This window comes from Nannobrachium achirus, assembly GCF_963921795.1.
Source record: "Nannobrachium achirus genome assembly, chromosome: 2".
Classification (NCBI taxonomy): Eukaryota; Metazoa; Chordata; class Actinopteri; order Myctophiformes; family Myctophidae; genus Nannobrachium; species Nannobrachium achirus.
Window position 1 is genome coordinate 1,117,005 of NC_137811.1, and position 27,842 is coordinate 1,144,846.

General features: G+C 43.5%; 1 protein-coding gene across 1 annotated transcript; it reads right to left on the reverse strand.

The window, feature by feature from the left end:
- Positions 1-131: 131 nt before the first annotated feature.
- On the reverse strand, positions 132-13,508 carry LOC308308523 (CD82 antigen; the record flags this gene model as incomplete). The annotated part of the gene is made up of 8 exons (XM_080753934.1): positions 132-413; positions 4,059-4,142; positions 4,617-4,802; positions 6,439-6,546; positions 9,029-9,103; positions 10,864-10,976; positions 12,455-12,533; positions 13,443-13,508. The coding sequence occupies 8 exons, from the start codon at positions 13,506-13,508 to the stop codon at positions 132-134; spliced, it is 993 nt and encodes a 330-aa protein (XP_080610060.1).
- Positions 13,509-27,842: the final 14,334 nt, after the last annotated feature.

A 27,842-nucleotide genomic window follows, 5' to 3' on the forward strand; every position in this document is an offset into this window, starting at 1 on the left:
TTTACTGTAATTTAACAACATAATAACCAGCACAGATAGACAAAGAGACATTCATGGATTTATATTTACCCTGGACCCAGGGTATGGCAGCTGCATACCCCTGCCATACCCAATTGACGCCCCTAGGAGTCTTACTGGTATTGTTCTTGTGGTGGTGGTTCTATGTAACCATTGCCATCATAGATGTAACCCTGGTTCTCCGCTCCATAGCCTACACCCTGGTCCAAGTAGTACTGCTCTGAGTCGTGTGGCTCATATTCTGGCTGGTACAGCTGGTCTTCTGGGTCGTATTGCTCATCATGTGGGTCATGCTGGGCGTCTGGTGTCTGGTGAACTGTGGTCTTGGCTCTCTTCAGCCGGGCCTTCTGACCCACTCTCTGGTACAGGTACACAAACACGATGAACTGAAGCACCTGGAGACAGAGACAACAGCGATTTATCTTCTTTGTAAGTTTGTTAGAACTGAGAACGTTTACTGTGGATCAGGGGTCTTCAACGTGTTTTCTGGCCAAGGACCCCTAGCTTTCAAAGTGGGTGACGGCAGTCCTGGGGTCCCGCGACGGCAGTCCAGGGGTGCCGCGAGATAATTTGATAATATTTGGAATTCATCAATATCACTCGAATATGATGTAAGATTCTAAAAACTAACTTTGAAATTCAGGGGTGCCATGGATGAAAAAGTTATTTACATGGGTGCTTGAGTTAAAATTCCACTTTTTAATACATTTGAAAACCCCTGCCCTAGAGGGATAAAGGATTGTTTTGCAGATTCCACTTTTTAATACATTTGATAAACGTGTTTGACAGCATTATCAGTGCACGTTGGATTCATGTTAATGTGGATTTTTAACCACTTAAACCGTCAATACTAAACTTGACTTAAACCTTTGACTGCCCGCATGTTGTACCTAATCTGCAAATCGAGTGGCTAAGTAAGTGGCAAAGTGAGTTTAACGTTGTTTAATGCAATCAGATAGGACTTTTCTGTTGTTTTCTATACCAGTATGTATGGGCTGTCAAGGCCAGAAAGTTTTTTGCCACTAGACATTCCCACACAACCGGGTATGATGATGATGTCACACACATACTCTCTAGGGATGCTATAGGGTCCAAGTGGTTAATGTAAAAACATAATTATCCGCGCAGTAGTAACTCCCAGGACCACCCTGGGGTCCCAGACCCCCTATTGAAGACCGCTGCTGTAGATTGATGCTTCACACAGTTGCATTAACACCTGCCTAGGAGCTGACCAGTATGACAACAGTATTCAACAGTTGGTCACTAACCAGTAAGACTCCCTAATCGGGAGATAAGCGACCGTTGGTCGCTTATGTCCACAAATAGGGCACAAATTTGTTTTTCCAAAATCTTCCTGATCCATGTTGATGACATGAGTGTAGACATACTGTGTAGTGATTTTCGTGATTTTAGGGCAAAATCTGTAGGAGCAGTGTCTAAAAATGTGTTTTTAAAAATCGGCCTGAAGGTGGCGCTATATGGGACAGATTCATGTTGATGGGATGAGTGTAGACATACTGTGTAGCGATTTGCGTGATTTTAGGGCAAAAACTGTAGGAGCAGTGGCCAAAAATGTGTTTTAAAAATTGGCCTGAAGGTGGGGCTAGAAGAGGGCCATGTGAGAAATGAGGGGTGGGGTCTCCGCGTTGCCTTGGCGGACGAATAGGTACCGGCCCCGGCTCTCCCGGACGCTCCTAGCCCGAGATACGGCATTTTGTGAGCTGCAGTGGAGGGGGTCCTCCACTGGGGGCGTCACCACTTTTGCATCCATTCTGGAGCACCAGGAGTGGGTGGTCCCCAGGAATTCCCCGTGAGCAGCCCCGTTGGGGTGGTCATTTGGTCATTTTTGCACATTTGTTAATTTTTTACACCTGGGGGTCCCCCAGGGACCTGGGGATCCCTGAAGCTCCGGGGGTCCTTGGAGGTTGTAGTTTGGCAGGTAAGGAGTGTGTGTGCAAAATTTGGCATGGATGGGGGCAACGGTTGTGGAGATATGAGCAGGGCAAAAGTGTGACGTGTGACTGACGGACTGACGGACTGACGGACTGACAGACGGACGGACAGCCGGTGGAGGTTTTGATAGTAAATGCTCCCTACGGTCGCAATTAAGTGGCTGTTTAGTTTACCGGCCTGGGGTTTATAAAAGCAGCACTAGTAGGCCTATGTAACATTCCTCTTCTACCCTGAACCTGGTTTCCCGTGCAAGTGTGGACATTTTTACCACTGAGCTAATAGAGCCGGCCTGCTTGCTCAGGGGATAAATGTAATCATTTTTTCTTCTTCAGGAAATGGGGAGAGAGATGGGGAGTGACACGCTCTAAAGGTCGTCGGTACACGCTGTCAGACATCAGAGTCTATGTGGTATGCGCCTGGACCGCTAGGCCAGCGGGCGCCCCTGGATAAATTGAATCTTGACCTTCAGGGCAAAATTCGTGGCACATCCTGAGACATGACCTTTGAGACAATCTAAAGAGCAGGGAGACAACATACGACGGATACGTTCTATTGTCATAACCAGGGACGTGCTGGCCATTGGGAAAAGCGGTACAACTCCCGAACGGCCGGTTCATTCCCGGCCGGTCCAGGCCGGCCATTAGAAAAAAAAAAGAAAAAAAAATGTCGGCCTTCGTTCCATTTTGGGGGCTGGGCGGCCAACAAAGTAAATCGTCACTGTCGGGCAGAAACCTTGTATCTCCAAGTTTCAAATTTGTACGTTTCTTCGCAAAGTAAAGCTCTTCTTCATCATACAAGGCTGTCGCACAACAGTAGTGAAAACAGCAGATTTACAAGCACACAACGCCTCGCACTAGGAGGCGTTGTGTGCTTGTAGATCTGCTGTTTTCACTAGTTAAAATCATTTTTAAAATGATAAATACAATACTGGCTTTCAAGCAGTTTCAAGGGGCACACTTGACCCTGAGGGGCAGCATAGCTCAGGGGTAGAGAAACCGTTATTAGAGCACGAAGGGTTCCAAAAGGGTTCCCAGTTCGAATCCGGGCTCCCCATGTCGAAGAGACCTTGAGCAAGACTCTGAACCCCTAATTGCTCCCGATGAGTAGGTTGGGGCCTTGCATGGTTTCCTCTGCCACCGTATGAATGTGTGTGTGAATGGGTGAATGTAATGCACAATCTATGTAAAGCGCCTTGGATAAAAGCGCTATATAAATGCACCATTTACCATTTACCCTTCTCAGGGGCACACCAAAGGTCCCCAGGCACAGTGCTTGAGAAACACTGGTTTAGTTTACGGGCCTGGGGTTTATAAAAGCAGCACTACAGTAGGCCTATGTAACATTTTCTCTTCTACCCTGAACCTGGTTTCCTGTGCAAGTGCGGACATTTTTACCACTGAGCTATTAGAGCCGGCCTGCTTGCTCAGGGGATAAATGTAATCTTTTTAAAAGGTTTATAGTGAGGTTTATACACAGAGACGTACAGTGAACAAAGTATGTACTTGTAGTATGTTTTTGTTAAAGGTTTAAAGCTATGCATTCCAAAAGTAATCATTGCTGTAGTGTTCAGTAACAGCGGTCTCCCCATCTCTCGATCTCTTTAGTAAACAGATTATTATTATTTGTATTTTTTATTTTCAGATTGGGATACCGATGTTATCCAACCAGGTGAGAGAATCGCACTGAGATAATTTATCAGCTTCAACAATTTACAGTGTTCCTCTTTTTGTTTAATCATTAGTTTGTCTTGTCATTCTGTGAAATTATCGAAAATAGCCGTCCTCCAAGCTCACTACGCGTCGCACACTGAACTAAGCACAATCAAATCAATACTGGAGATGTGGCGTAACTTCATGGATTTCTACACAGAGAGGGCAATTCTTTCAACATAAGTTGTTCAGGTGAGTTTGGACAAGGCAATTCCCTTGAATGCTGCCTTCTGGTAATGCGTGGAAAGAGGGATTTTGCATTTCTTTCACCATAGTAAAAACTGCATTCATGGTCTGGAGAGGGAACCTTTTTACAGGCGGATAAAAGGGCAGGGGCTCAAGCCCCCTTTAGATGTCTATGTGTGCACGTGCCTGTACCTGTATCAGTATGAGACTGGCATCCATCCCCAGGACGGTCAGAGCGTTCTCCTCCAGCCACTCACTGATCTGAGCTTCGCAGCCCTGTAAACAACATGTTCAATAATGAATTAGACCTTCTTCATACCATGTGGAGCAGTTGTGGGCAACTTTAATGATGGAGAGGGCCACTATATGTCCACACTCACTCCAGGGGGCCACATTGCATATTGTTACTGTCGAGCAGAAACCTCTTATCTCCAGTAAGAGTAGCAAAAATAGCCGATCTACAAGCTCAACACGTGCCACACTTCTCAAATAATTATTAAAAATAAATGAAAAAGGTTATCGTGAAAACACGGCCTGCTCACGTATTAGGAGGGTAGTATGAGTCACCAGAAAAAATAATGGGTGTTTTTAATGAATCTATCATGAATGAAATGGAGTTTGAAGTTACAATGGGTGTGTGTGGGGAGAGAAGCCCATAAGGTGTTTCCCTGTTGAAAGTGGAATATCCCTTACGGTACCTCAGTAAATGTACTTAGTTACTTTACACCACTGGTGTACTGTAGGCCTAACCTCCACATAGCTGTTGTTCCCCAGTCCAAAGAGCAGCGTGTCAGATCCAGGGATGACGGGGCAGCGCGTGGAGTTGAAACAGGAACAAGGAAGTACGGCCTCCTCGGGACGGCTGGGCAGGGGCATGTTCTGGATGAAGGAGTTCTCTAGCCAATCAGCTGGGTTGGTCCTCCCACAGCACCTCCCCTTTAAAATGCATTCCAAACATGGCCGTGGTTACACATACATAACGTCACTGTCGGGCAGAAACCTTGCATCTCCAAGTTTCACATTTGTAAATGTTTTCGCAAAGTAAAGCACTGCTTCATCATAAGGCCATCGCACAAAAGTAGTGAAAATAGCCGATCTACAAGCACACAACGCCTCACATGTTTTCACTAGTTTAAATCATTTTAAAAATGATAAATACAAAACAAACGGTTTTGGACATACAAGGTTTCCACCCGACAACGACGATGAAGTGGTTCCTGTGTAAAGAAGCTGTAAAGCTTACTAGGATCTCCTTTTAGTTGACCATGTACCAGTAGAAACTGTACAGCCACGAAACTGTACCTGTTCTTTCCTATGCAACCTTCTAATTTAGTCTTCAATCAATCAATCAATCAAAACAGAGGTAGGTCTATACCTCGAAACAGAATCTGATTTGTATGACTAACCCGGTAAGACCTGGAACCAGGTCTGTGTATTGAAAGAATAGCAGATTTACAAGCTCACAGCACAGCACGGAGTGCCGCGCTGCGAGCTTGTAGATCTGCTATTTTTGAAAGAATCGTGAAAGTGTTTGCACATCTTTGAAAAGATGTTTTTCAAAGCAAACTTTTGTTACTCAAATCTTACAAAAATAGCAGATCTACGAGTATATATATATGCTATTTTTCAATAGTTAAAGCATAAAATAATGGTTAAAGTTATAATGCGTAATAATGCATTTCAGGTAAAAAGTAACAAAAGAAAAAACATGTCTTGTGTGGCCAGACTGTTACCTCCTACAATTTTCAAATGCGTCCGGTCATAGCATTCGGAGATTGTGGAAGAGTTGTCTGGCTATGCGAGACCAGGGGCTATTATAGCAGAAATATGGATTCCACTCTCCATCCCTATACAGTAGTAGGGTATTCACCAAATATTTGAATATTCGAATATCAAAGTCACTATTCGACGTTGTTCACCGAGGGTCGAATATTTACTTTTTTTGTTTTTGTTTGTTTGTTTGTTTCCTCTTTAAAAATATAGTGTATAAAGCTTGGATAGATAGGAAGTCATAAGAATGAGTTGTCAATGCCCCTGGTGGATGAATTTGTTAATGCTCTATACCAGGGGTTCTCAAACCTTTTTAGGCTGTGACCCCCAAAATAAACATATTTGAACTGGGGACCCCCACCCTGACAAGCACTTTTTGTGTTCAATCTGTGTTTTTAGATATGTTAGTGTTTCAGCATGCTACAACTGGTCATAATGCATTTTGCATCATATGACCAGTTGTAGCATGCTGAAATCGGCTGAAATACTAAAATATCTAAAAACACAGATTGAACACAAAAAATAACTCAGGATTGTGTTGACCGTGTCCCACACAACAATAAAATAAGATCTGGTTGTCCCAGAGGTGACCTGGTCCTTTAATATGTGCCAGTTTGGCCAGTCCTGTCGAATATTCGACTATTCGAATACTTTGAGGTTGAATAATTCGAATCCTAAAAATCACTATTTGTGAATGCCCTACTATACAGCAGTTCAACACGTATGAAACACTGCCTCAAACACATGCAACACCAAACATGTCCATCATCACAGCCATGATTGGGAAGAGGGGCTTACTTACGTAGCGTTGGACATTGTCCAGAATCATATCTAGGTGTGGCTTCCTGTCTGTGGTGTTTCCATAGTCGACTATTACATTATCTATTGTTGCGTCAAGACTCGCTCCGATCTATGAAGAGAAATGACAATTAGGAGTCCGGTTGTAAGTAGGGATGGAACCCTAAACAAGGGTAGCTTGTTAACCCGATAACAGATTTATTGAGTACCTGGTATCAATAAGCTTTGGGCTTATCAAGCTTGTTATGGAGCATAGCAGCCCATGATGTCATGTTTAAGACAAGAGGCGATCAAGACATTATTACAGTACATTACAGTATAAAGCCATTTAACAGTTATTGCACACTAATGAATGATTGTTTTAATGATATTTATTACTTTTGTCAATTGTTATCTTCATAGATTGTGGTCAGCAATAAACTCACAGTCACAACTGGCCAATAAAAAAATATACCAGTTATGTTCTGAATTTGTTGTCACATATCTTTCCACAAAATATTAGAAAACCCTCAAATAGTGGGCTCGATAAAAGCCCGGCTCAATAAGCAGGATTGATAAGGTGCTCATTATCAATAAAAAATTAACGAGCTCCATCCCTAGTTCTAAGTGGATCTTTACCACATTCAACCTGTTATCCCCATCGTGTGATTATAGACCTGTTATGTGTGTCACACCAATCTACAAGTTCACACAACGCACGCTATTTTGTATGTTTTAATAAGGCTCAAGTGGTTATATTCCGCTATAAAACGCGCAGGTTTGAAACACTGGCAACATGACAAGGATTTGAAATGGTGTCTCGTTCTCCTGCTATATCAACAAGTGGAACGCCCTTCCACAAGCCTTAAAGGAGAGCAAATCCCTAGCCTCCTTCAAAATCGGTATGAAAAGTCACCTTCAGGCGGCTGCTACCCGTGACTTGTAAATAGACTAAGCCCCCATGCTCCCCCCACCCTTTTTTCTGCCTTTGTATTTGATGTTATGCTTTTGAAACTGATATTATCCTAGATAAATCATTCTGTCTTTCAATGTTATATGAAAGTGTGGTTCCTGTGGAAATAGGCCTCGGCTTTCTAGGATCTCCTTTTAGTTGACCTTGTACCAGTGATTTGTACTTTATTGCAAACTTCTAATAAATTCTTCAATCAATCAATCAATCAATCAATCAATAAAGCTTTTATGAATTTGAACCTATTGAAACAAAACCATGGGCAACTAATAAGTGAAATTAGGATATGGAATGCTGTAATGAAAGTCTGCATATTCTTGACCTTCTGTGTCAAATGTTTGTAATGACAGCAAGACAGGAGGGACTAAACTTCTCTAAAACTTCTTCTTCTTTGTCTGAAGGAATATATTTTTAACAGTTGTCTTATATAATGCTAAATGTATATTTGCTCAGTAGAATTGACTTGAACACATGAAAAAAGCCTGTAATATTTATCCTACATACAATGAATCATCAATCTAATTGTTCTTATCCAAATAATGCAAAAACGTAGCTTTAATTATAATTTTTTCCAATTTCAGAATCAAATTAACACTTCAGGTTTAATTTCACTGTGCGTGCATAGATTCAAAAAGGTAGTGTTTTTGTGCTTCTGTGAAAGCTTTCCTCTCGTATGAGAGAAGCAGGGGCGTCAATTGGATATGGCAGCTGCCCTACCCTGGGTCCAGGGGGAAAATAAAAGTTACTTTTAACTATAAATCCATGAATGTCTCTTTGTCTATCTGTGCTGGTTATTATGTTGTTAAATTACGGTAAAATAACTACAAATGCAAAATGTTACAAAATGGTCACTTCAACAAGGCATTATGATTATATTCTCCACACTTGTATTCTCCCCATCTTGACAACATGGTATATTCCCAGGTTACACAAGTCAGCTGCACAGGTGCAATTCATTATTGTTAATTGTGGCACGTTTACTAACATGCCAAGTTTAGCTGCACTTGAACAACCATTCTGCCATATCCAGCCCAAGAAACCATAGAAACAGGGGAAAATAGAATGTACTTCTTAAAATAAATGTTGCTAAGGTACAGTATGGCAACATGACTGGGCGCGCGTGCAAGACACCAGTCATTAGGGATGGGTATCGTCTTACTTTTAATGGTATCGATCGCATAACATCGATACTATCGGGTATCGGTTCACGTAAAAACGAACGATACCTCGTTTCGATACTCTGGAACGCACCCCTGGCCGGTCGCATCTGTAACAGTTGGGCTACTGAGAGTTTAATGACTGCTTTAGTAGGCTACACTCGTTACTGTGGAAAATAGCCGACAATAGCCTAATGTTTATTATTATGATGATTATCCAACGTCTATACTCTCCGCTCTGCCACACTGTGTGATCAACATCATCACCTCTGCTCTACCGCAGCAGCGAGTCACCACTCTTTCCGTGTTGAAGTTAAACTTAAATAAAAAGTATCGAAAATGGTATCGAAAAGGGTATCGTATCGATTTCCAGGTATCAAAAAAGGTATCATATCGATTCAAAGGTGAACGATACCCATCCCTACCAGTCATGTTGCCATACCTTAGCTTTTTCTGAACTGACGCCACTGGAGAGAAGGAGGACTTACGCGGTCCTTGTTCAGAAACAGGACGAGGGCGACGAAGACCTGTCCCAGGACCAGCACCACCAGGAGGCTCATGTACTGAGGAGGACCACACATCACACACATCAGTTCTAAACACACGCTGCGACGCGTTGTGAGCTTGTAGATCGGCTATTTTCAGCACACAACCAAGTGTAAAATCTGTCATTACGATGCCCTCAAGCCTGCCAAAATACATTTTAGTTGACTAAATCAACTGTAGATTTAGTTGCCTAAAATCTCATGATATTTAGTCGACTAAAATTAGATTAAAACTAAAACTTTTCAGGTGACTAAATTGTGACTAAAACTAAAGGACATTTTATTCAAAAGACTATGACTAAAACTAAATCAAAATTTGCTGTCAAAAACAACACTGCTCTACACCAGGGTTTCTCAAAGTGGATGCCATGGCACTCTAGGGCAGGGGTTTTCAAAGTGGGTGACGGGGCACCCTGGGGTGCCATGACGGCAGTCCAGGGGTGCCGCAAGATCATTTGATAATATTTGGAATTTATTGGGACACTTGAAAAAATATTTAGTATCATTTTAAACCTGAAGTACAACGTTATTTTCAGTCGGTTCTAACCAAAATGGCTATTATCTCAACGTTTTCCACGCAACATAATCACTAAAATATCGTCACTGTCGGGCAGAAACCTTGTATCTCCAAGTTTTAAATGTGTACGTCTTTTGGTAAAGACTGTCGCATAAAACTTGTGAAAACAGCCGATCTACATGCAAGCACACAAGTTGTGTGCTTGCAGATCTGCTGTTTTCACTAGTTTAGTACATTTTATAGATGATGAATACAAAACAACTGTTTTGGACATACAAGGTTTCCACCTGACAACGACGATATGCTATAAATATAAGGTGCTGTGAGTGTAAATTATAATGTAGGGGTGCCTTGGATTAAAAAAATATTCATGGGGTGACTGACCAGCTGAGACAAAAAAGTTTGGGAACCCCTTCTCAAAGTGGATGCCATGGCACCCTAGGGCAGTGACTCTCAACCTTTTCAGACCGCGACCCCCCCAAACAATCATATTTTAACTGGGGAGCACTAAGAGTTGAGGCATTACATTTTGTATAACACGGTTCTATCCCTTTAATTTACAAAGTGACACAAAGTGTCACTTTGTTGATCGCATTTTCAGGCTTAGAAATGTCGGCAAGCCACACCGTGGTGTGATGGAGGTTAGAATAGGCTTTGGTATGCAGGGGCGGGGTAGGAAAGTGGGACTGAGTTACTAGGGCCCAAGGTGGTGGAGGGGCCTTAATTATGTTATACTTTAGCTATTGAAAAATAGCAGATATACAAGCTCACAGCGCGGCACCGAGTGCCGCGCTGCAAGCTTGTAGATCTGCTATTTTTGAAAAGTCATGAAAATGTGTGCAAATCTTCGAATATATGTATTTTTTAAGCGAACATTTGTAACTAAAATGTTGCTTCTGGGGGGTCCCTGGAACAAAATATTTTGAGATGGGGGTCCGACGGTCCGTGGCCAAATACATATCATTTTGGGGGTCCTTCACATGAAAAGGTTTGAGCTCCACTGACATCGAAACATAGGTTTTTCAAAAATATTTGAAATATTCAAAGATTTTCATGATTTTTCAAAAATAGCAGATCTACAAGCTCGCAGCGCGGCACTCGGTGCCGCGCTGTGAGCTTGTATATCTGCTATTTTTCAATAGTTAAAGCACAGAGGCCCCCACAGTGAATCCTTGTACCCGGGGCCCAGAATTTGGTGCGACACCCCTGTTGGTATGATAACCCTTGCTGATGTGATAATGAGATGGTAAATGATATTCACCGTTATCATCAAGAATCTGCTCTCAGCCTGTGCTCCAGCACAGCCCACAGCAAACACTGCGACCACCACCAGGCCTATGACAAACAGACCCCCAGCCACCGTCTTCAACTCATCTACACACGCACGCACGCACGCACGCACGCACGCACGCACGCACGCACGCACGCACGCACGCACACACACACACACACACACACAGAGAAAGACGGATACAGTAAAGACAACCATTACATTGTTGATTTCTCATAGTTGTCCTATGGACTGTGGAGTCAAATTGAAGAAATTAATAATAACCATATTATAACCTATAAATGTGAAGAACTATAACAGTTACATGTCTTCAGCCATTGATTATGACTCAATTAATGGGTCGGCAATTCATTTGGGGCGGCATAGCTCAGGGGTAGAGAAACCGCTATTAGAGCACAAAGGGTTCCCGAAGGGTTCCCAGTTCGATCCCGGGCTCCCCCTGAGTTAATGTCGAAGAGTCCTTGGGCAAGACTAGAACCCCTAGTTGCTCCCGGTGAGCAGGTTGGTGCCTTGCATGGTTTCCTCCGCCACCGGTGTATGAATGAATGGGTGAATGTAATGCACAATCGCCTGTAAAGCGCCTTGGATAAAACGCTATATAAATGCACCATTTACCATCTTAATACCACAGGGGGTCCTTACAGGACAGAGGTCAATGTTTTAGCAAATTCAACATAAACTAGACTGCACTCTTGACGAGGTGCCAACTTGCGCCTTGCCACCGGCACTCTGTCGAGGACGCGACATGAAAACTGAAACAGTACTTGAGCCTTGCTTGGCTGGCGCAAGTAACAACCAAGTAACAAGCGGAACAAGGCAGAAAGAGCCTTCTGGTTGGTCCCTGACCCTGACTGACCAACCAGCCGATCTACAAGCACACAACGCCTCGCGATGCGAGGCGTTGTGTGCTTTGTGCGACAGTCTTGTATGATGAAGCAGGGCTTTGCTTTACCAAAAGACGTGATAAAGGGTGAATTATGTCTGTATACGAGGACAAATGTGGGCAAGACTTGGCCTTGTCCCTGGCACATTTTAGATTCAGTTCTTATTTTGAGAAGACCCAATTACTGAATGTCTATATGGATGATGCTGATATATTATAACACGAGTCCACTATAGGACAGCGGTTCTAAAACATTTAATTTTCAAGGACCCCCGGATCCATTTGGTTCTATTTGTACACTCTCAGAGTTACATACCTTTTATGGTAATTTAGGGCTAGCTACTGTATGTGTGTGTGTGTGCCTAGTACTCATTTTGTATAAAATAAATAACATTTTGACAAAATGTCCACCAGCATATACTGTAGTGATAACCCCTGGATACAAATGGAAGGCACAAATGGAACCAATTGGAACCAATTGGACCCCAGCCGATCTACAAGCACACAACGCCTTCGCGGTGCGAGGCATTGTGTGCTTGTAGATCTGCTGTTTTCACTAGTTTAATAATTTTTTTAATTGATAAATACAAAACGGTCTTGGACATACAAGGTTTCCACCCGACAACGACGATATATTGGACTGCAATTAATACTTTATTGTAACATGCTGGGAGTTACCAGAGCTGAGAGAGGAGAGGAAACTGCTTTGATCAAACAGGATCCAGACTGCGCAGCCAAAGATACTCAGTCCTAGAATCTGAGGGAAAAAGATATTAAACAATGTGTTAGTTCACCTTATCTATGGTTCAAACAACACTCATACAATATCAGGTTATACAATGTTAACACAAACACTATAGCTCAGTGTTTGGTGTGCAGGGGTGTCGCACCAAATTCTGGGCCCTGGGTACAAGGATTCACTGTGGGCCCCCCATGAAGGGGTTTAACCCATTTAGACTGGGAACGCATTACGCATTATTGTGTGCTTTAACTATTGAAAAATAGCAGTTATACAAGCGTACAGCACTGCACTTGCGAGCTTGTGAGTACTTGATTTGAGTACTTGCCGATACCGAATACCGATACTGTAACTTACTGTAAGTTAAGTGCTTAAATAGTGTGTGGCACTCCAAAATAAAATGCTTTAAATAATTATGTTGTCATGCCTAGAGTGAGAGAAGGTGAAAACACTGTTCATTAGTTGAACTAACACACACAAAACTGTGTCTTAAGACTTTTGATAGGTTGTTACCAACATATATTATGAAACAAAATGGTATCTATGGCGCTGATGTGAGCAATATCGGACGAGTACGAGTACAGCAAAATAGGCTGGTATCGGGGCGAGTACTGATACTGCGAGTACCGATACCACATCCCTAGTTCCAGGGACCCCCCAGCCAGAAGCAACATTTGAGTTACAAATGTTCACTTAAAAAAATACATATATTCAAAGATTTGCACACATTTTCACAGCTTTTCAAAAATAGCAGATCTACAAGCTCGCATTGTATATCTGCTATTTTTCAATAGCTAAAGTATAAAATAAATAAGGCCCCTCCACCTTGGGCCCCTAGTAACTCAGTCCCACTCCCCCCCCCCCCCCCCCCCCCCCCCTTTGTGACGCCCCTGGCCCAGTGTGCTCTCTTATCCTATATCTGCTTACCAGGAAGATGGAGTTTAAAATCCCAGAAAGGAATCTGAGGACATGAATCTTCTCCTCCAGCTTCATGATGATTCTCCTTCAATAAATGACAAGAAATGAAAAATAAAACCCACTTCCTCCTCTGTTAAATATTCAGCTCCAGAGCCGATCTCTTGGAATGTGGAGAGCAGAAACAGCAGCAGCTATCATACAAAAACAAACACAAATATTCTTTAGAAAAAAAAAGAAAAAAAAAAAGAAAAGTTTGATGGACAGACTTTCTGATCCTTTTTACAATTACAGAAGCTTTATGGGTTATGATTACATGTCATGGCAACTTTGGTTGCCCTGACTACGGGATCATGTTTTGGTTATACAGTATCTCTGTCGTCTTGTTATGATATGGGGACCAATCAATGAGCCCCACGATCATATTCTGTCATATACTGTATCCTTATATACTGTATGTTAACTTCCATCTTGAAAGAGAGAGAATTATCAAGCTGCCACCAGGATGGTATGCTCAGCTGTTTGTCTCCTTGTCTGACTCTCTTCAAATACAGCAATTGATTAATAGTCCTTTGGCCCGTCTCTGTCTTATTTTGGTTATGGTTTTTATCCATATCCACATTTATTTAACTTAATTAATAATTTAGATAACATTCCCTTAAAAACTAAATGGATGCCAGGATTTCCTCACTTTGCTGCAAAGACTGGAGCCTGTGTGAAGCTCCGGAGCCATTGGGCTGGTATTGCAGAGGAATTTATGTTATGTTTGGTGTTCCTATGGAGCTAAATCCCATGTGATTGGTCTCCCGGACAGGCATATTGTACATATCAGACACAAAAGATTGTTTAAAGTATTGACATTTGCAGCTAAATGAAGAATGTCTTCTGTTTTGGATCAAGGATAAATTGCTCCAACAAAAAGGTTGGGGCATATCATTATAATTGAGTGTAGGCCTATTAGCGGGGCAGATAAATGCATTTTTGTACTAAAATACTTCACAAGTGGAAAGAAACCTAAAACTTTTCACAAGAACTCCTTAGGGGTTGTTCCTATGATAAAACACGTTAGACACTGAAAAATCAAAATGGCTGCCATGTTTCCAAGATGGCTGCCTCTGAACAGTATGCCAGCCAGTTAATGTCCGATTTTCATGAGTAGCAGCAAATACCAGGGGTCTTCCACGGGGCGTCCGGGACCCAGGGGTCCTCAGAGTTACTACAGGGGGCCTGCCGAATCTTGATGGGGACTTTTCTTTTTTTTACATTTGAAACAGTTTTTATTAGTATTCTCAGTATTATTTATAATTGTTTTGTGTTAGACAGACAGGTTCACAGCTGTTACTGCAGGGATTGCAAGAATTATGGTATTGCAACTTCTCACTTTGGGCGCGCAGACTAACATGTCCATTTATTGCTCTACACTCACACTGACAACACAACACACACACACACACCTCTTTGTTATCATCACCCCAAAACCCACACCCTATGCTCTTAAAGAGCTCACGGTAGAGGTCTTCGGACCTGCCCGAGATCCGACCCGCCCCGAGCCGGGTAACGGGGCCATTTCCGAGCATTTACCGCGGGGCGGGCCGGGGCCGGGGCCGTTTGCCCCGGTTCCCGGGTATCTGATGGTGAAGTCGCCGGTTCTTGTTACCCGAGTGGAGCCGAGTCAGGCCGAGATTGAATGAAAGAGAACGCAACAACTGCACCAAATAGATAACGCCACACGATGGCACTAAAGATGCAGCATGTAATCTGATGCATTGGTTGTGAGAGAAGTTTAGAACTCACTCAGTCACAACAACATTATCAGTTGGATTGTTATTATTATCAAAGATTGTTTATATTAACATACTGTTTTGGTTAATGGTTTACAATGGAGTTGTCATTGCGTGTTGTCATGCTCTGCAGAGCAAAATGGACACTCAAAGCAGAAAGATATAATGAACAACACATGCGACAGAAAACGATAGCATTAGCATTGGCTAGCCAAAGAAGAAGGAATAAAAACATGGATTTATTTGTATTTACAAACTGTCCGCATTGACTTACTGGTCTGGGAAAAGATAATTTTTTGACGAGAGGCACTACAGCGCCTAGCTCCATTCGGAACCCCTCACTCCACTGCTACGCAGCTCCGAGATGGGGTTCCTACTGGTCGGCTGCCGAAATCTTGTTGTTGGATCCACGATCCGCCGTTAGCGATCACTTCTTACCTTTGATGAACACTCTATCCAAAAAGTGACGGGCCTCTGTGAAAGTATAATCGTTTTACTTCTTTAGCGTGGAACAATCTCGAAGCACTGGGGTGAAATGAAGACTTTATATCGCTCAAAAGGTCAGCCGGTTCTGTGTTTTTAGACATTCCGGAAGTTGCGGCCGCATAGGAAAACATTTACTGCCTCCCCTGGTCACGTGGTATATACACAAGTTACACAACGGGGAAAACACAGAACCGGCTGACCTTTTGAGCGATATAAAGTCTTCATTTCACCCCAGTGCTTCGAGATTGTTCCACGCTAAAAAAGTAAAACGATTATACTTTCACAGAGGCCCGTCACTTTTTGGATAGAGTGTTCATCAAAGGTAAGAAGTGATCGCTAACGGCGGATCGTGGATCCAACAACAAGATATCGACCGCCGGCCAGTAGGAACCCCATCTCGGAGCTGCGTAGCAGTGGAGTGAGGGGTTCCGAAAGGAGCTATACAGCGCCGCTGACAGCAACAGCTGCAACCATGGCGACGTCGTTAGGTAAGACATATGTCTGATACAACTCTTAATATAATAACGTTGGCATTCTTTCATTTCGGGGCCACAGGTTCGGGTCTCGGATCTCTCGTTCTGCTCGGGTATCGGATCTAAGTTTTCTAATAACAGGCGGGGCCGTTCGGATCGGATCCATCATTTCTCGGGGCTGCTCGGGTAACGGTTCTCAAATTCCAAATGATAGACGGGGCCATATGGGTCCGGGTCCATTTCCCCCGGATCCTTTTGGGTTCTGGTAGTTCAAATTGGACCCGTGAAGACCTCTAGCTCACGGTCAATTGTACCCAAAGAAATTCACTACTATACATGTCCTCCCTAATAGTGTTGGCAGTTTCCACTATAGCATTTGCAGGGAGGGAGGAGTGCAAGGCAGGTTATTGTTTGAGCATCTGCACCGTCCCTTGTAACCTGCTTTGCAGCCACATTTGGTGAGCTCAAGTACTGCCTTTGGAGCAGGGAGGGCAAGAAGCCTGACTGGAACATACCCTCCACTCTCTGAATTTCATCTATTTTCTTCAATTGGTGGAAGCTCAGGGCAATTTGTCAGGTATGACAAAGTAGGCATCATGATACGATACCTTCATCAAGGGACATGGTTTTGAGGAAGTGCAAACATGTGAAGATTCCTTATCAAGTCCTTGCCTCCGGTAAGCCTATTGGGTTCCCCAATAGGCGGCCCGCCGGCCATTTGCGGCCCGCGGGGGGTTCTGTCCGGTCCCCACCAACCCCAGTAAAAAAATAAAAAAATATTTTGGGGGACAAGTGAAAGTTACAGGTATGGTGAGTGCGATATGAAACGTAAGCTTACCTTAATCACAGTAATCCTTAATCATTTTCAATCATATTCAAGGGCTTTTGGAGAGAAATGTGACAGACAGAGCACTGCAGAGGGAAGGTGCGTGTGTGTCTGTGTCCAGCTGATGCCATTAAGTAGTTGACAGCCCCTCGTTAATTGATCAAAGGAAGGCAATTACTGTATGTCTCTGCACTGTCAACTAGCTACTGTTATACAGTACAGATGCATACTTTTCAAGCAGACTGGTTAATTGGTTCTTAACTTATTTTGTTTCAACTTTAAGGAGTGCATTTGTCATAATAATTATAATAATGGTGGCATAAGAGCAGCAACAACGCTAGTATATTTGAAATGTCGCTGGAGTAGCAGGATCACAGCCATCGCACCCTGCAATGTTGTGGCCCTCGGCTTGGTACCCTAGACATAATTCTGCCCTTGGGTAAAACTAATTGGGGAACCCTGCTCTATGCTATGGTGGAGACTGTGTCAAAACTATTAGGTTGGACACTGAAGATGATGAAGACGAATATATCCTGCATGTCTGAAATCACTGTATTGTAGTGAATCTCTTTAGGCGTAATTGACCATGGGCTCTATAAGAGGATAAGGTGAGGGTTTTGGGGTGACAATAACAAAGAGGTGTGTGTGTGTGTGTGTGTGTGTGTGTGTGTGTGTGTGTGTGTGTGTGTGTGTGTGTGTGTGTGTGTGTGTGCAAAAAAGGAAATGTTGTTCTGCGCGCCCAAAGTGAATAGTTGCAATTCCTTCACTATTGCAATCCCTGCAGTAACAGCTGTCAACCATAACTGTTTAACACAAAAACATTATAAATAATACTGAGAATACTATCAAAGTACAATACATAAAACCAGGATACATAAAAACATTCAAAATTTCAAATGAAAAAAAAAAAAAAAGATCTCATCGAGATTTGGCAGGCCCCCTGTAGTAGCTCTGAGGACCCCCCAGGGGTCCCAGACCCCCATGGAAGACCCCTGTTATTTGCTGCTAGTCATTTTTGATTTCAGAGCATATTTATTCAGATCTAATTTAACATTGTTCTGGAGCAGGAGCAGAGCGATTACTGAAATAGGCTCAGGGGTCTGTCTGGGGGGTCCCAGGTGAGGAAAGACCCCACCAAAAGTCAGAAAGGTTATTCTAGCTGCTTTAAAAGTGTAATAAATGAACTCAGGATGTTTTAAAACCTACAAAACAACTCTAATATTATGAAAATTCAATATTAACTGGCTGGCGTACTGTAAAACATATCCGAAAAGGCGGCCATCTTTAAAACTGGCGGCCATTTTGAAAATTGAGTGTCTAATGTGATTTTTCTAAAGAATGACCCAAGAGGTACACTCTGTCAAATTTTGGTGCTTCTTTCCACAACTGAAGTATTGTTCTCCTTAGCTGCCCCGCTATATCCCCATAGTGCTTTTTGGAGCTGTGTGCAGCTCCCTATACGTGGCTGTGTGGGTCTGTGTGTGTGTCTGTCTGTCTGTGTGTATGTAGCCTGACTTCGGCGCGTAACTAGTGCCGCACCATTTACGCCACTCGCGCAATATATACATCAACATGTGCGGCTCGGCCGGGAATGGTGTTCTATTACCTTTCGTTCCGATCCGCCTTACCATGCCGACGTAATCGGCAAAAAACTACGCTTAATTGTCCCCATTGACTTATAATGGGACAATGCAAGAAATCACTTTCAAGTATTTTTCTCTCGTAAACCATAGGAGCTACAGTTTCAAACCTCGGAGAGGAGATTCATAATGATTTTAAGAATGAATCGAAAAATAATTACATCACTCGGCCTCATGGTGGCGCTATAACGGCCCACTTTACGTTTTGCCCCGTAACTCTTGAACCGTAGATCGGAAAATTAAAATTCTTTTTTCCCTGGATTCTTGGGTCAAGACGCATCTCCCCATATAGGCCACGCCCATTTGCGCCAGGATAGATTTTCCGCCATCTTGAATTTTCTCCAAAACACACTTTTTGCTCCTTTTCCTACATATTTTCTTCAAATGTCACAAAAATCGGTACACATGATCTACACACACACACACACGCACACACACACACACACACACACACACACACACACACACACACACACACACACAGCTCCACTTCACACGGGTGTGATTTTTTTTTAATCCGAGAACCCCATTATAATTTTCACTCCCAGCACCTTATATTTATAGCATATCACCGTTGTCGGGTGGAAACCTTGTATGTCCAAAACCCTTCGTTTTGTATTTATCATCTATAAAATGTACTGAACTAGTGAAAACAGCCGATCTACAAGCACACAACGCCTCGCGATGCGAGGCGTTGTGTGCTTTGTGCGACAGTCTTGTATGATGAAGCAGGGCTTTCCCAGCCAGCACGCCCACATGGGTCCCGCATGGGTATGAGTTGGGCTTCCCTACATGGGCCCCATCTGGGAATGTCCGCGGTTTCCACAAGGGTCCCTCGTGGGTTAGCCCACGTGGGCTCAACGTGGGTTCTACATGGGCCCTGGGTTGGCCCCACCTCGGCAAATTTATATGGGACCCAGGTGGGAACCACTTGGGCTAGCCCACGTGGGTTCTATGTGGGAATGTCCGCGGTTTCCACAAGGGTCCCTCGTGGGTTAGCCCACGTGGGCTCTGAGTGGGTTCTGCATGGGTCCTGGGTGGGCCCCACCTTGGTAGATTTATATGGGACCCAGGTGGGAGCCGCTTGGGCTAGCCCACGTAGGCTCTGGGTGGGTTCTGCATGGGTCCTGGGTGGGCCCCACCTTGGTAAATTTATATGGGACCCAGGTGGGAGCCGCTTGGGCTAGCCCACATAGGCTCTGGGTGGGTTCTGCATGGGTCCTGGGTGGTCCCCACCTTGGTATATTTATATGGGACCCAGGTGGGACCCGCTTGGGCTAGCCCACATAGGCTCTGGGTGGGTTCTGCATGGGTCCTGGGTGGGCCCCACCTTGGCAAATTTATATGGGACCCAGGTGGGAGCCGCTTGGGCTAGCCCACGTAGGCTCTGGGTGGGTTCTGCATGGGTCCTGGGTGGGCCCCACCTTAGCAAATTTACATGGGACCCAGGTGGGAGCCGCTTGGGCTAGCCCGCATGTGCTCTACATGGGTTATACATGGGCCCTGGCTGGGCCCCACCTTGGCAAATTTATATAGGACTCAGGTGGGAACCACTTGGGCAAGCCCACGTGGTCCCACCTAGGCAATTCTATGTCGGAACCATAGGGGATAAATGTGGGATCCAAGTGGGCTCAACCTTGCTCCTAGGCAAATGTAAGTAGTTTCTGACTGGGCCTTCGATGTGCGATGGTTCCTTTTGGTCCTAGACATCAACCATATTAATAATTGTAAACTTGTCTACACATGAAATATTTTTGCAAGGATGAAAGTAGACAATATATTTTGACAAAGTTTATTAAACAAAAACGTTGTTAATACAAACACAATGTAAATAAAGAGCAGCAGTGTCAAGAGCAGTGTCAAAGGGCACAAATAGCAAATGTACATAAAGAGCAGCAGTGTCAGAGTAAATATACATACGGTATATGTACATATGGTATATACAAACAAATCACTTAAAAAAACTGCTCCACAGACAAACACTGTGTATGTGGGTGTTGCATGAGCCAATAGCCAGAGAACACACATCAAATGTACATAAAGAGCAGCAGTGTCACTGCAAATATACATACTGTGTACATGTGGGATATAAAAAAATACACTTAAAATGGGGGAAAAAAACTGCTCCACAGACTGCAAACAGAACTGAAAATACTAAACTAAAAATTGTCCAAAAACAAACACTGTGCATGTTGTTGTTTCTTTGAGCCAACCACAGGGCAGCATTGTGCTGCTGAGGGGAGAGAAAGAGAGACAGAGACGTATACAAAAAATCACTTAAAATCACTTAAAATGTAAAAAAAATTAGGAAAAAACAGCTCCACAGACAAACACTGTGTGTGGGTGTTGGCGAGCCAAGAGTCAGAGAACACACATCAAATGTACATAAAGAGAAGCAGTGTCACAGCAAATATACATACTGTATACATGTGGTATATAAAATAAATACACTTAAAATGGGAAAAAAAACTGCTCCACAGACTGCAAACAGAACAAAATAATGGATAAAAATTGTCCAAAAACAAACACTGTGCGTGTGGGTGTTTCTTTGAGCCAACCACAGGGCAGCATTGTGCTGCTGAGGGGAGAGAAAGAGAGACAGAGACTTGGTCTACTGGGGAGGTGCATCATCCAGTTGAGGACGCTGTACAGTCTGACCTCTGACTCTGTTCCCACCTCTATCGCGAGCACCAATGAACCCCTTGGAGATGGCCTTTTCTGCAGCCTGGTGGTTGGTCTCTTGTGTGATAGGGTTTTTCTTAAGTCCCCCTAAAAGAAATGACAAGAAGACAACTGTTAGAATGATGGAATATGAAACCTTTTTGAGTGACATCAATTCCAAAAAAATGTCACCCCGTTTCCACTGCTGTATATTTTAATCAGAAACACTCAGGTCAAAGTCTTTTTAACCATTTATTGCAACAATTGTAATACAGTTAAACTTGGCATTAAGGATGTTCCCTGAATTTTGTTCATGCTTGCTTGCTATGCAAAACCAGGGAACTTTAAGCAAAACCCCCCATAGGGTTACAATAGTAGTACAATAGCCATATTTTGACATGTTAGCTTGGGTGGATGCTGGGGTGGAGGAGGCAGCATATCCAAGATCAAAACCAAGTAGAGCTATAGTGAATGCAAGTCATATTTAAAAGAGCCACCCGTACAGAGCGAGAGCTCAGATTGGATTGTAATGGATTGTAATTGGATTGTAATGATCAGCAGATCTGTGAATGAGGATTAGGAAAATGATCTAACTGACAGCTGGTTACAGTTGAGGCGGGCGAGACTCACGTGTGAAGCATAAACTAACACCATTATTCATGCTGTGGCATGCCTTAAAATTAAAACATTTAATTAAAGTGACATATAAAGTAAAGTTACACAGAGCAATTCAATACTCAAACATACCATATATGACATCATAAAGGCGCAGGTATCTGGACTTCCTCTTGTCGTTACGTCCAAAAAGGTTGAACTGTTTTGCCAGATCATGTGACAGGAGGTACGACATCATTTGTCTGGTAGCATCACCCAGCGAAACACCTCCGATATCACCCACCATGGCAACCTGAGTGTATGGAAAAAGTCACAGGAAGGAAAAGCTGTAAGTGAACAGCAACAAGCAGTCAATCTATCTTATCACACTTTCACTGCTTGCTCCATTTCCCCCCACTGACATGTACCATTACAATACTAGCACATTGATTCACACTCTCACAGTGAAGAATCTCAGCAAAACTTGTGACCAGACAGTGGTCCCAAAAGGGCTAACCAACTAGTAGCTCGCATGATGTGACTATGCCATTAAGCTAGATGCAGAATACACCAAAATTAGAGTCACAATCTTTAACTCAAATATTTGCTTCTGGGGGTCCCTGGAACAAAATATTTTGCGTTGGGGGTCTGTGTGTGAAGATTGAAATACATGTCATTTTGGTGGTACTCTACATGACAAAGAATGGGAACCACTGATAGCAATTATGTAAAAAAAAAAAAATTAAGACATGTGTAGAATCTGCCTATATATCAGTGGTTAATTGAGGACCCCCAAAATATGTATTTGGCCACGGACCCCCATCTCAAAATAGTTTGTTCCAGGGACCCCCACAAGCAAAGATTTGATTTAAAGACTTTCACTCTAAATGTCTCACATAAAGATACTTTAATCCCTTTAAAATAATTTGCCCCCCCCCCCCCCCCCCCACACACACACACACACACACACACACACACACACACACACACACACACACACACACACACAAACAAACACAGCCTATGCGTTGTGAGCTTGTAGATGGGCTATTTTCAAATAGCCATGGTATAAAATAAAGTAGGCTAAAGTATCTATGTTTTATATTATAATTATATCTGCAAAGTGAAGTTGAAGTTTTCAAATAAATGTAGTGTAGTAAAAGTAGGCTACAATATTTGGATTTGAGTTGTAGTGGAGTAGAAGAATTACCTCAAAATTGTATTTAAGTAAATGTACATAGTTACTTTACACCACTTTAAACCACTTTACACACACACACACACACACACACACACACACACACACACACACACACACACACACACACACACACACACACACACACACACACACACACACACACACACACACAATAAGACTAGTTTCTTACCTTAAATTAGTTTTCCAATCGAAGAATGAAGATTGAAGAATTGAAGAAATGAAAAAAGCAGCAAAAATGATGACACGCAGTATGCAGTTAGTGTTTCGTTGTAAGATAGCACACACTAGCAGCAGCTCTGCATTACCTGTGAGATTCTGTCTGTATGTCTTTGTGTGGAACTTAACCGCTCTGCGAATTCAAATAACAAAGGGCTGCATCTGATTGGCCAGTTCTCCCTGCCCCCTCCCCCCCCCCCCCCTCTCTCTCTCTCTCTCTCTCTCTCTCTCTCCCCACTGTGAAAGGGGCGGTTCTGATTCTGTTGAAGTCTATTGACTGCAGGGAGTTTATGGAGAAGTATAGGCCTAGTTATATAGGCCTAATCTGTAGTTTTATAATTTAATGTATTTTTGTGTGTAATCCACATGTTTTATAATTTAAGCTACTTTTAAACTGTGCAAAATGAAATTAAATCCATGATAGTGGAATGCATTGCTTCCATATGTCCTGGACAATGGTGGAAAAAAGTAGTCAAATATTTTACTCAAGTAAAAGTATCAATATGGCAGTACAGAAATACTCTGTTACAAGTAAAAGTCTGGAATACAACGAAAGTATTATCATCAAACTGTCTTTTCAAATGGGAGAGGTTAGACGGCTATTGTACACAAAAAACGGTTTGCCACTCCACAGTTAGGAAGTTTAGTTTCCGAGGGTGTCAGTCATTAACCATCAGACAGTCATAGATTCGTCTGCTCTTTTCCCTCTCTACAAAACCTATTTGCCCAAATGTCTGATCTACAAGCTCACAACGCCTCGCAGTGCAAGGCGTTGTGAGCTTGTAGATCTGCTATTTTTGGCTCAAGTTCTCAGAATATGGACGCTAGGGTTCAAGTGGTTGTTTATCTAGAGCTAAAACATGTAACTTGTTTAAGATAATGTCCTTAGTTAAGCTGACAAAAACAACAAACCTTGAGTTAAAACCAGCCTGTCTCTGGGCTAGTTTGAGAACATTTTAGAATATAGAGTAGATAATGAGACTACTTAAGGTCCATCCGTGGGTTAAGCCAAATCGCAAGACAGTACAGTACAGTAGCATAGTGGAAAATGTGTCAATAATTCTAGGAGTTACTTTTCAAAAGCTGAGAAGGAAAGTGATTGGTTAGATGGACTTCACAGTGACGTGTGAACTCACCCTGTATTCAAATGGTAATGAGATTCTGCCCCTGGTTGGTCTGTCTGCCCTCTCTCTCTCTCTCTCTGTGTGTGTGTGTGTGTGTGTGTGTGTGTGTGTGTGTGTGTGTGTGTGTGTGTGTGTGTGTGTGTGTGTGTGTGTGTGTGTGTGTGCACGCGCGCATGCGTGCAATGTGCCTGTCTGTCCAAAATGCATCAAGTATAATCAGCTACTGACTTTTAAATAATGTGTATTATGTATCATTATATTGTAAAAGTACCTATCACATAAAGCAGACATGTCACAACACACACACACACACACACACACACACACACACACACACACACACACACACACACACGCACGCGCACGCACGCACACGCACACACACACACCACCAGTGGTTTTTGGGAGCGTTCCAGGTGGTCCCTAGCTAAATGATGGCGAGTTGGTGACCAAATGGACCCTCATAGATCTACACTTTCATTTTACACTAAATTATTGTTAAACATCTGCATTACTTAATTTACAACAAGTCTACACAATTAGAGAAAGTAGAAGTGTTATTTTGATCAACATTTTGCTTGTTATCTCTCCTACTGGTACCAGTACAGCATGGAATTGATATACATTAAAGCCATGGATGTTTTTCTTTATTATTATTTTTCTTCTTTATACATAACCCCCTGAATAGATATGTTGGTCAAGCTGTTGTTAATAACTAGGCTAGACTTCGTCCATATGGAAACATTCAAAGGACATAGTTTTCCCCACTCATTGCCTAGGCCAATTCACAGCCAAAAAATAACTGAAATAAAATTAAAAATTAAATAAAAAATAGGCCGATGTGGGAACCAGTGATTGACGGTTGAAGTTGACAAATCTATGTAGACCAATGTGGGAACCATGTAGGCCTGCCCACTTCCAACCCATGCCCAGTTAGCCCACATGTAGCCCATGCGGGAACCATGTGGGCCAGCCCACTTCCAACCCATGCCCAGTTAGCCCACATGTACACCATGCGGGAACCGCGTGGGCCAACCCACTTCCATCCCATGCCCAGTTAGCCCACATGTAGCCCACATGGGAACCACCTGGGCCAGCCCACTTCCATCCCATGCCCACTTAGCCCACATGTAGCCCATGTGGGAACCATGTGGGCCTGCCCACTTCCAACCCATGCCCAGTTAGCCCACATGTAGCCCATGCGGGAACCATGTGGGCCAGCCCACCTCCAACCCATGCCCAGTTAGCCCACATGTAGACCATGCAGGAACCACGTGGGCCAACCCACTTCCATCCCATGCCCAGTTAGACCACATGTAGCCCACGTGGGAACCACCTGGGCCAGCCCACTTCCATCCCATGCCCACTTAGCCCACATGTAGCCCATGCAGGAACCACGTGGGCCAGCCCACGTCCATCCCATGCCCAGTTAGCCCACATGTAGCCCATGCGGGAACCTCGTGCCTCAGCCCACTTCCATCCCATGCCCAGTTAGCCCACATGTAGCCCATGCGGGAACCACGTGGGCCAACCCACTTCCATCCCATGCCCAGTTAGCTCACATGTAGCCCATGCGGGAACCACCTGGGCCAGCCCACTTCCATCCCATGCCCAGTTAGCCCATATGTAGCCCATGTGGGAACCATGTGGGAAAGCCCACTTCCAACCCATGCCCAGGTATCCCACATGTATCCCACGTGGGACCCATGTAATTTGCCCACATCAAGCCCATGCCCACGTGGTACCCAAGTAGCCCAACTCGTACCCATGCGGGACCCATGTGGGCGTGCTGGCTGGGTTGCTTTACCAAAAGATGTACACATTTGTAACTTGGAGATACCAGTAAGACTCCCTAATCGGGAGATAAGCGACCGTTGGTCGCTTATCTCCACAAATAGGCCAAAAGTTTGTTTTACCAACTATTACACTCTATGTGAACATTTACATCAACAAATCCCAAGTACTGGTTTTTAGGGGTGTAACGAAGGCTCTCAATTGCGTTCAAGACATACGGGCAGTTGACAGTTTGCCATGGTTACTCATTGAAGTTGAATCTCCATATATGGAGATAACCTACGCATCACACTAAGTCTGACCTCACCAGCCCATATTTGGGCATGAGCAACTTATGTCTCCATATATGGAGATATGATGACATCACACAGTCCTCAGCCGATGATGTGGCGTGATGTCATACAATACACAAACGAGCCCTACAGTATAAAGGGGCAATTCTTGCCAGGAAAGAAGCATTTCTTCGACTCAGACCTTATCGCCAGGGTTGGCTTATAGCAGCTGTCGGTAGGACCATATATGGATTCTGTTAGTGTGGATCTCCTAACAGGGCATCATCTGGGATACAATCCCTTTTATGCCCATATATGGAGATCCCTAACAGAATCCCTTTCATGCCCATATATGGAGATCCCTAACAGAATCCCTTTTATGCCCATATATGGAGATCCCTAACAGCATCCCTTTTATGCCCATATATGGAGATCACTAACAGCTAACAGAATCCCTTTTATGCCCATATATGGAGATCCCTAACAGAATCCCTTTTATGCCCATATATGGAGATCCCTAACAGAATCCCTTTTATGCCCATATATGGAGATCCCTAACAGAATCCTTTTATGCCCATATATGGAGATCCCTAACAGAATCCCTTGTATGCCCATATATGGAGATCCCTAACAGAATCCCTTTTATGCCCATATATGGAGATCCCTAACAGAATCCCTTTTATGCCCATATATTATGGAGAAATCCCTGCTCTGAGTATCTGACATCAGTGTGATGTCACCTGTTTATGCCCATATATGGAGATCCCTGCTCTGCGTATCTGGTTGCTATGGTAAACAGTTGGTTGCTAGGGTAAAAAAAACATGGTTGCTATGGTAAACAGTTGGTTGCTAGGGTAAACAGTTGGTTGCTAGGGTAAAACCATGGTTGCTAAGGTGGTTGCTAACGTACACTAACAGACCAGCAACAACAGACTGTTGCCACAGCAACGTACACAAAGGTTTGTGTACACATGTGGTGTGATGTCATACTGATGCGGAGATATGAGCAGGGCAAAGGTGTGACGTGTGACGTGTGACGGACGGACGGACGGCCGGCCGGTGGAGGTTTTCATAGTAAACTGCTCCCTGACGGTCGCAACAAGGTTTCTGCCTGACAGTGACGATATTTTAGTGATTATATTGCGAAGAAAACGTTGAGATAATAGCCATTTTGGTTAGAACTGACTGAAAATAACTTTGTACTTCAAGTTTAAAAGGATACCATTTTTTTTTCAAGTGTCCAAATAAATTCAAAATGTTATCAAATGATCTTGCAGCACCCCTGGACTGCCGTCACGGCACCCCAGGGTGCCCCGTCACCCA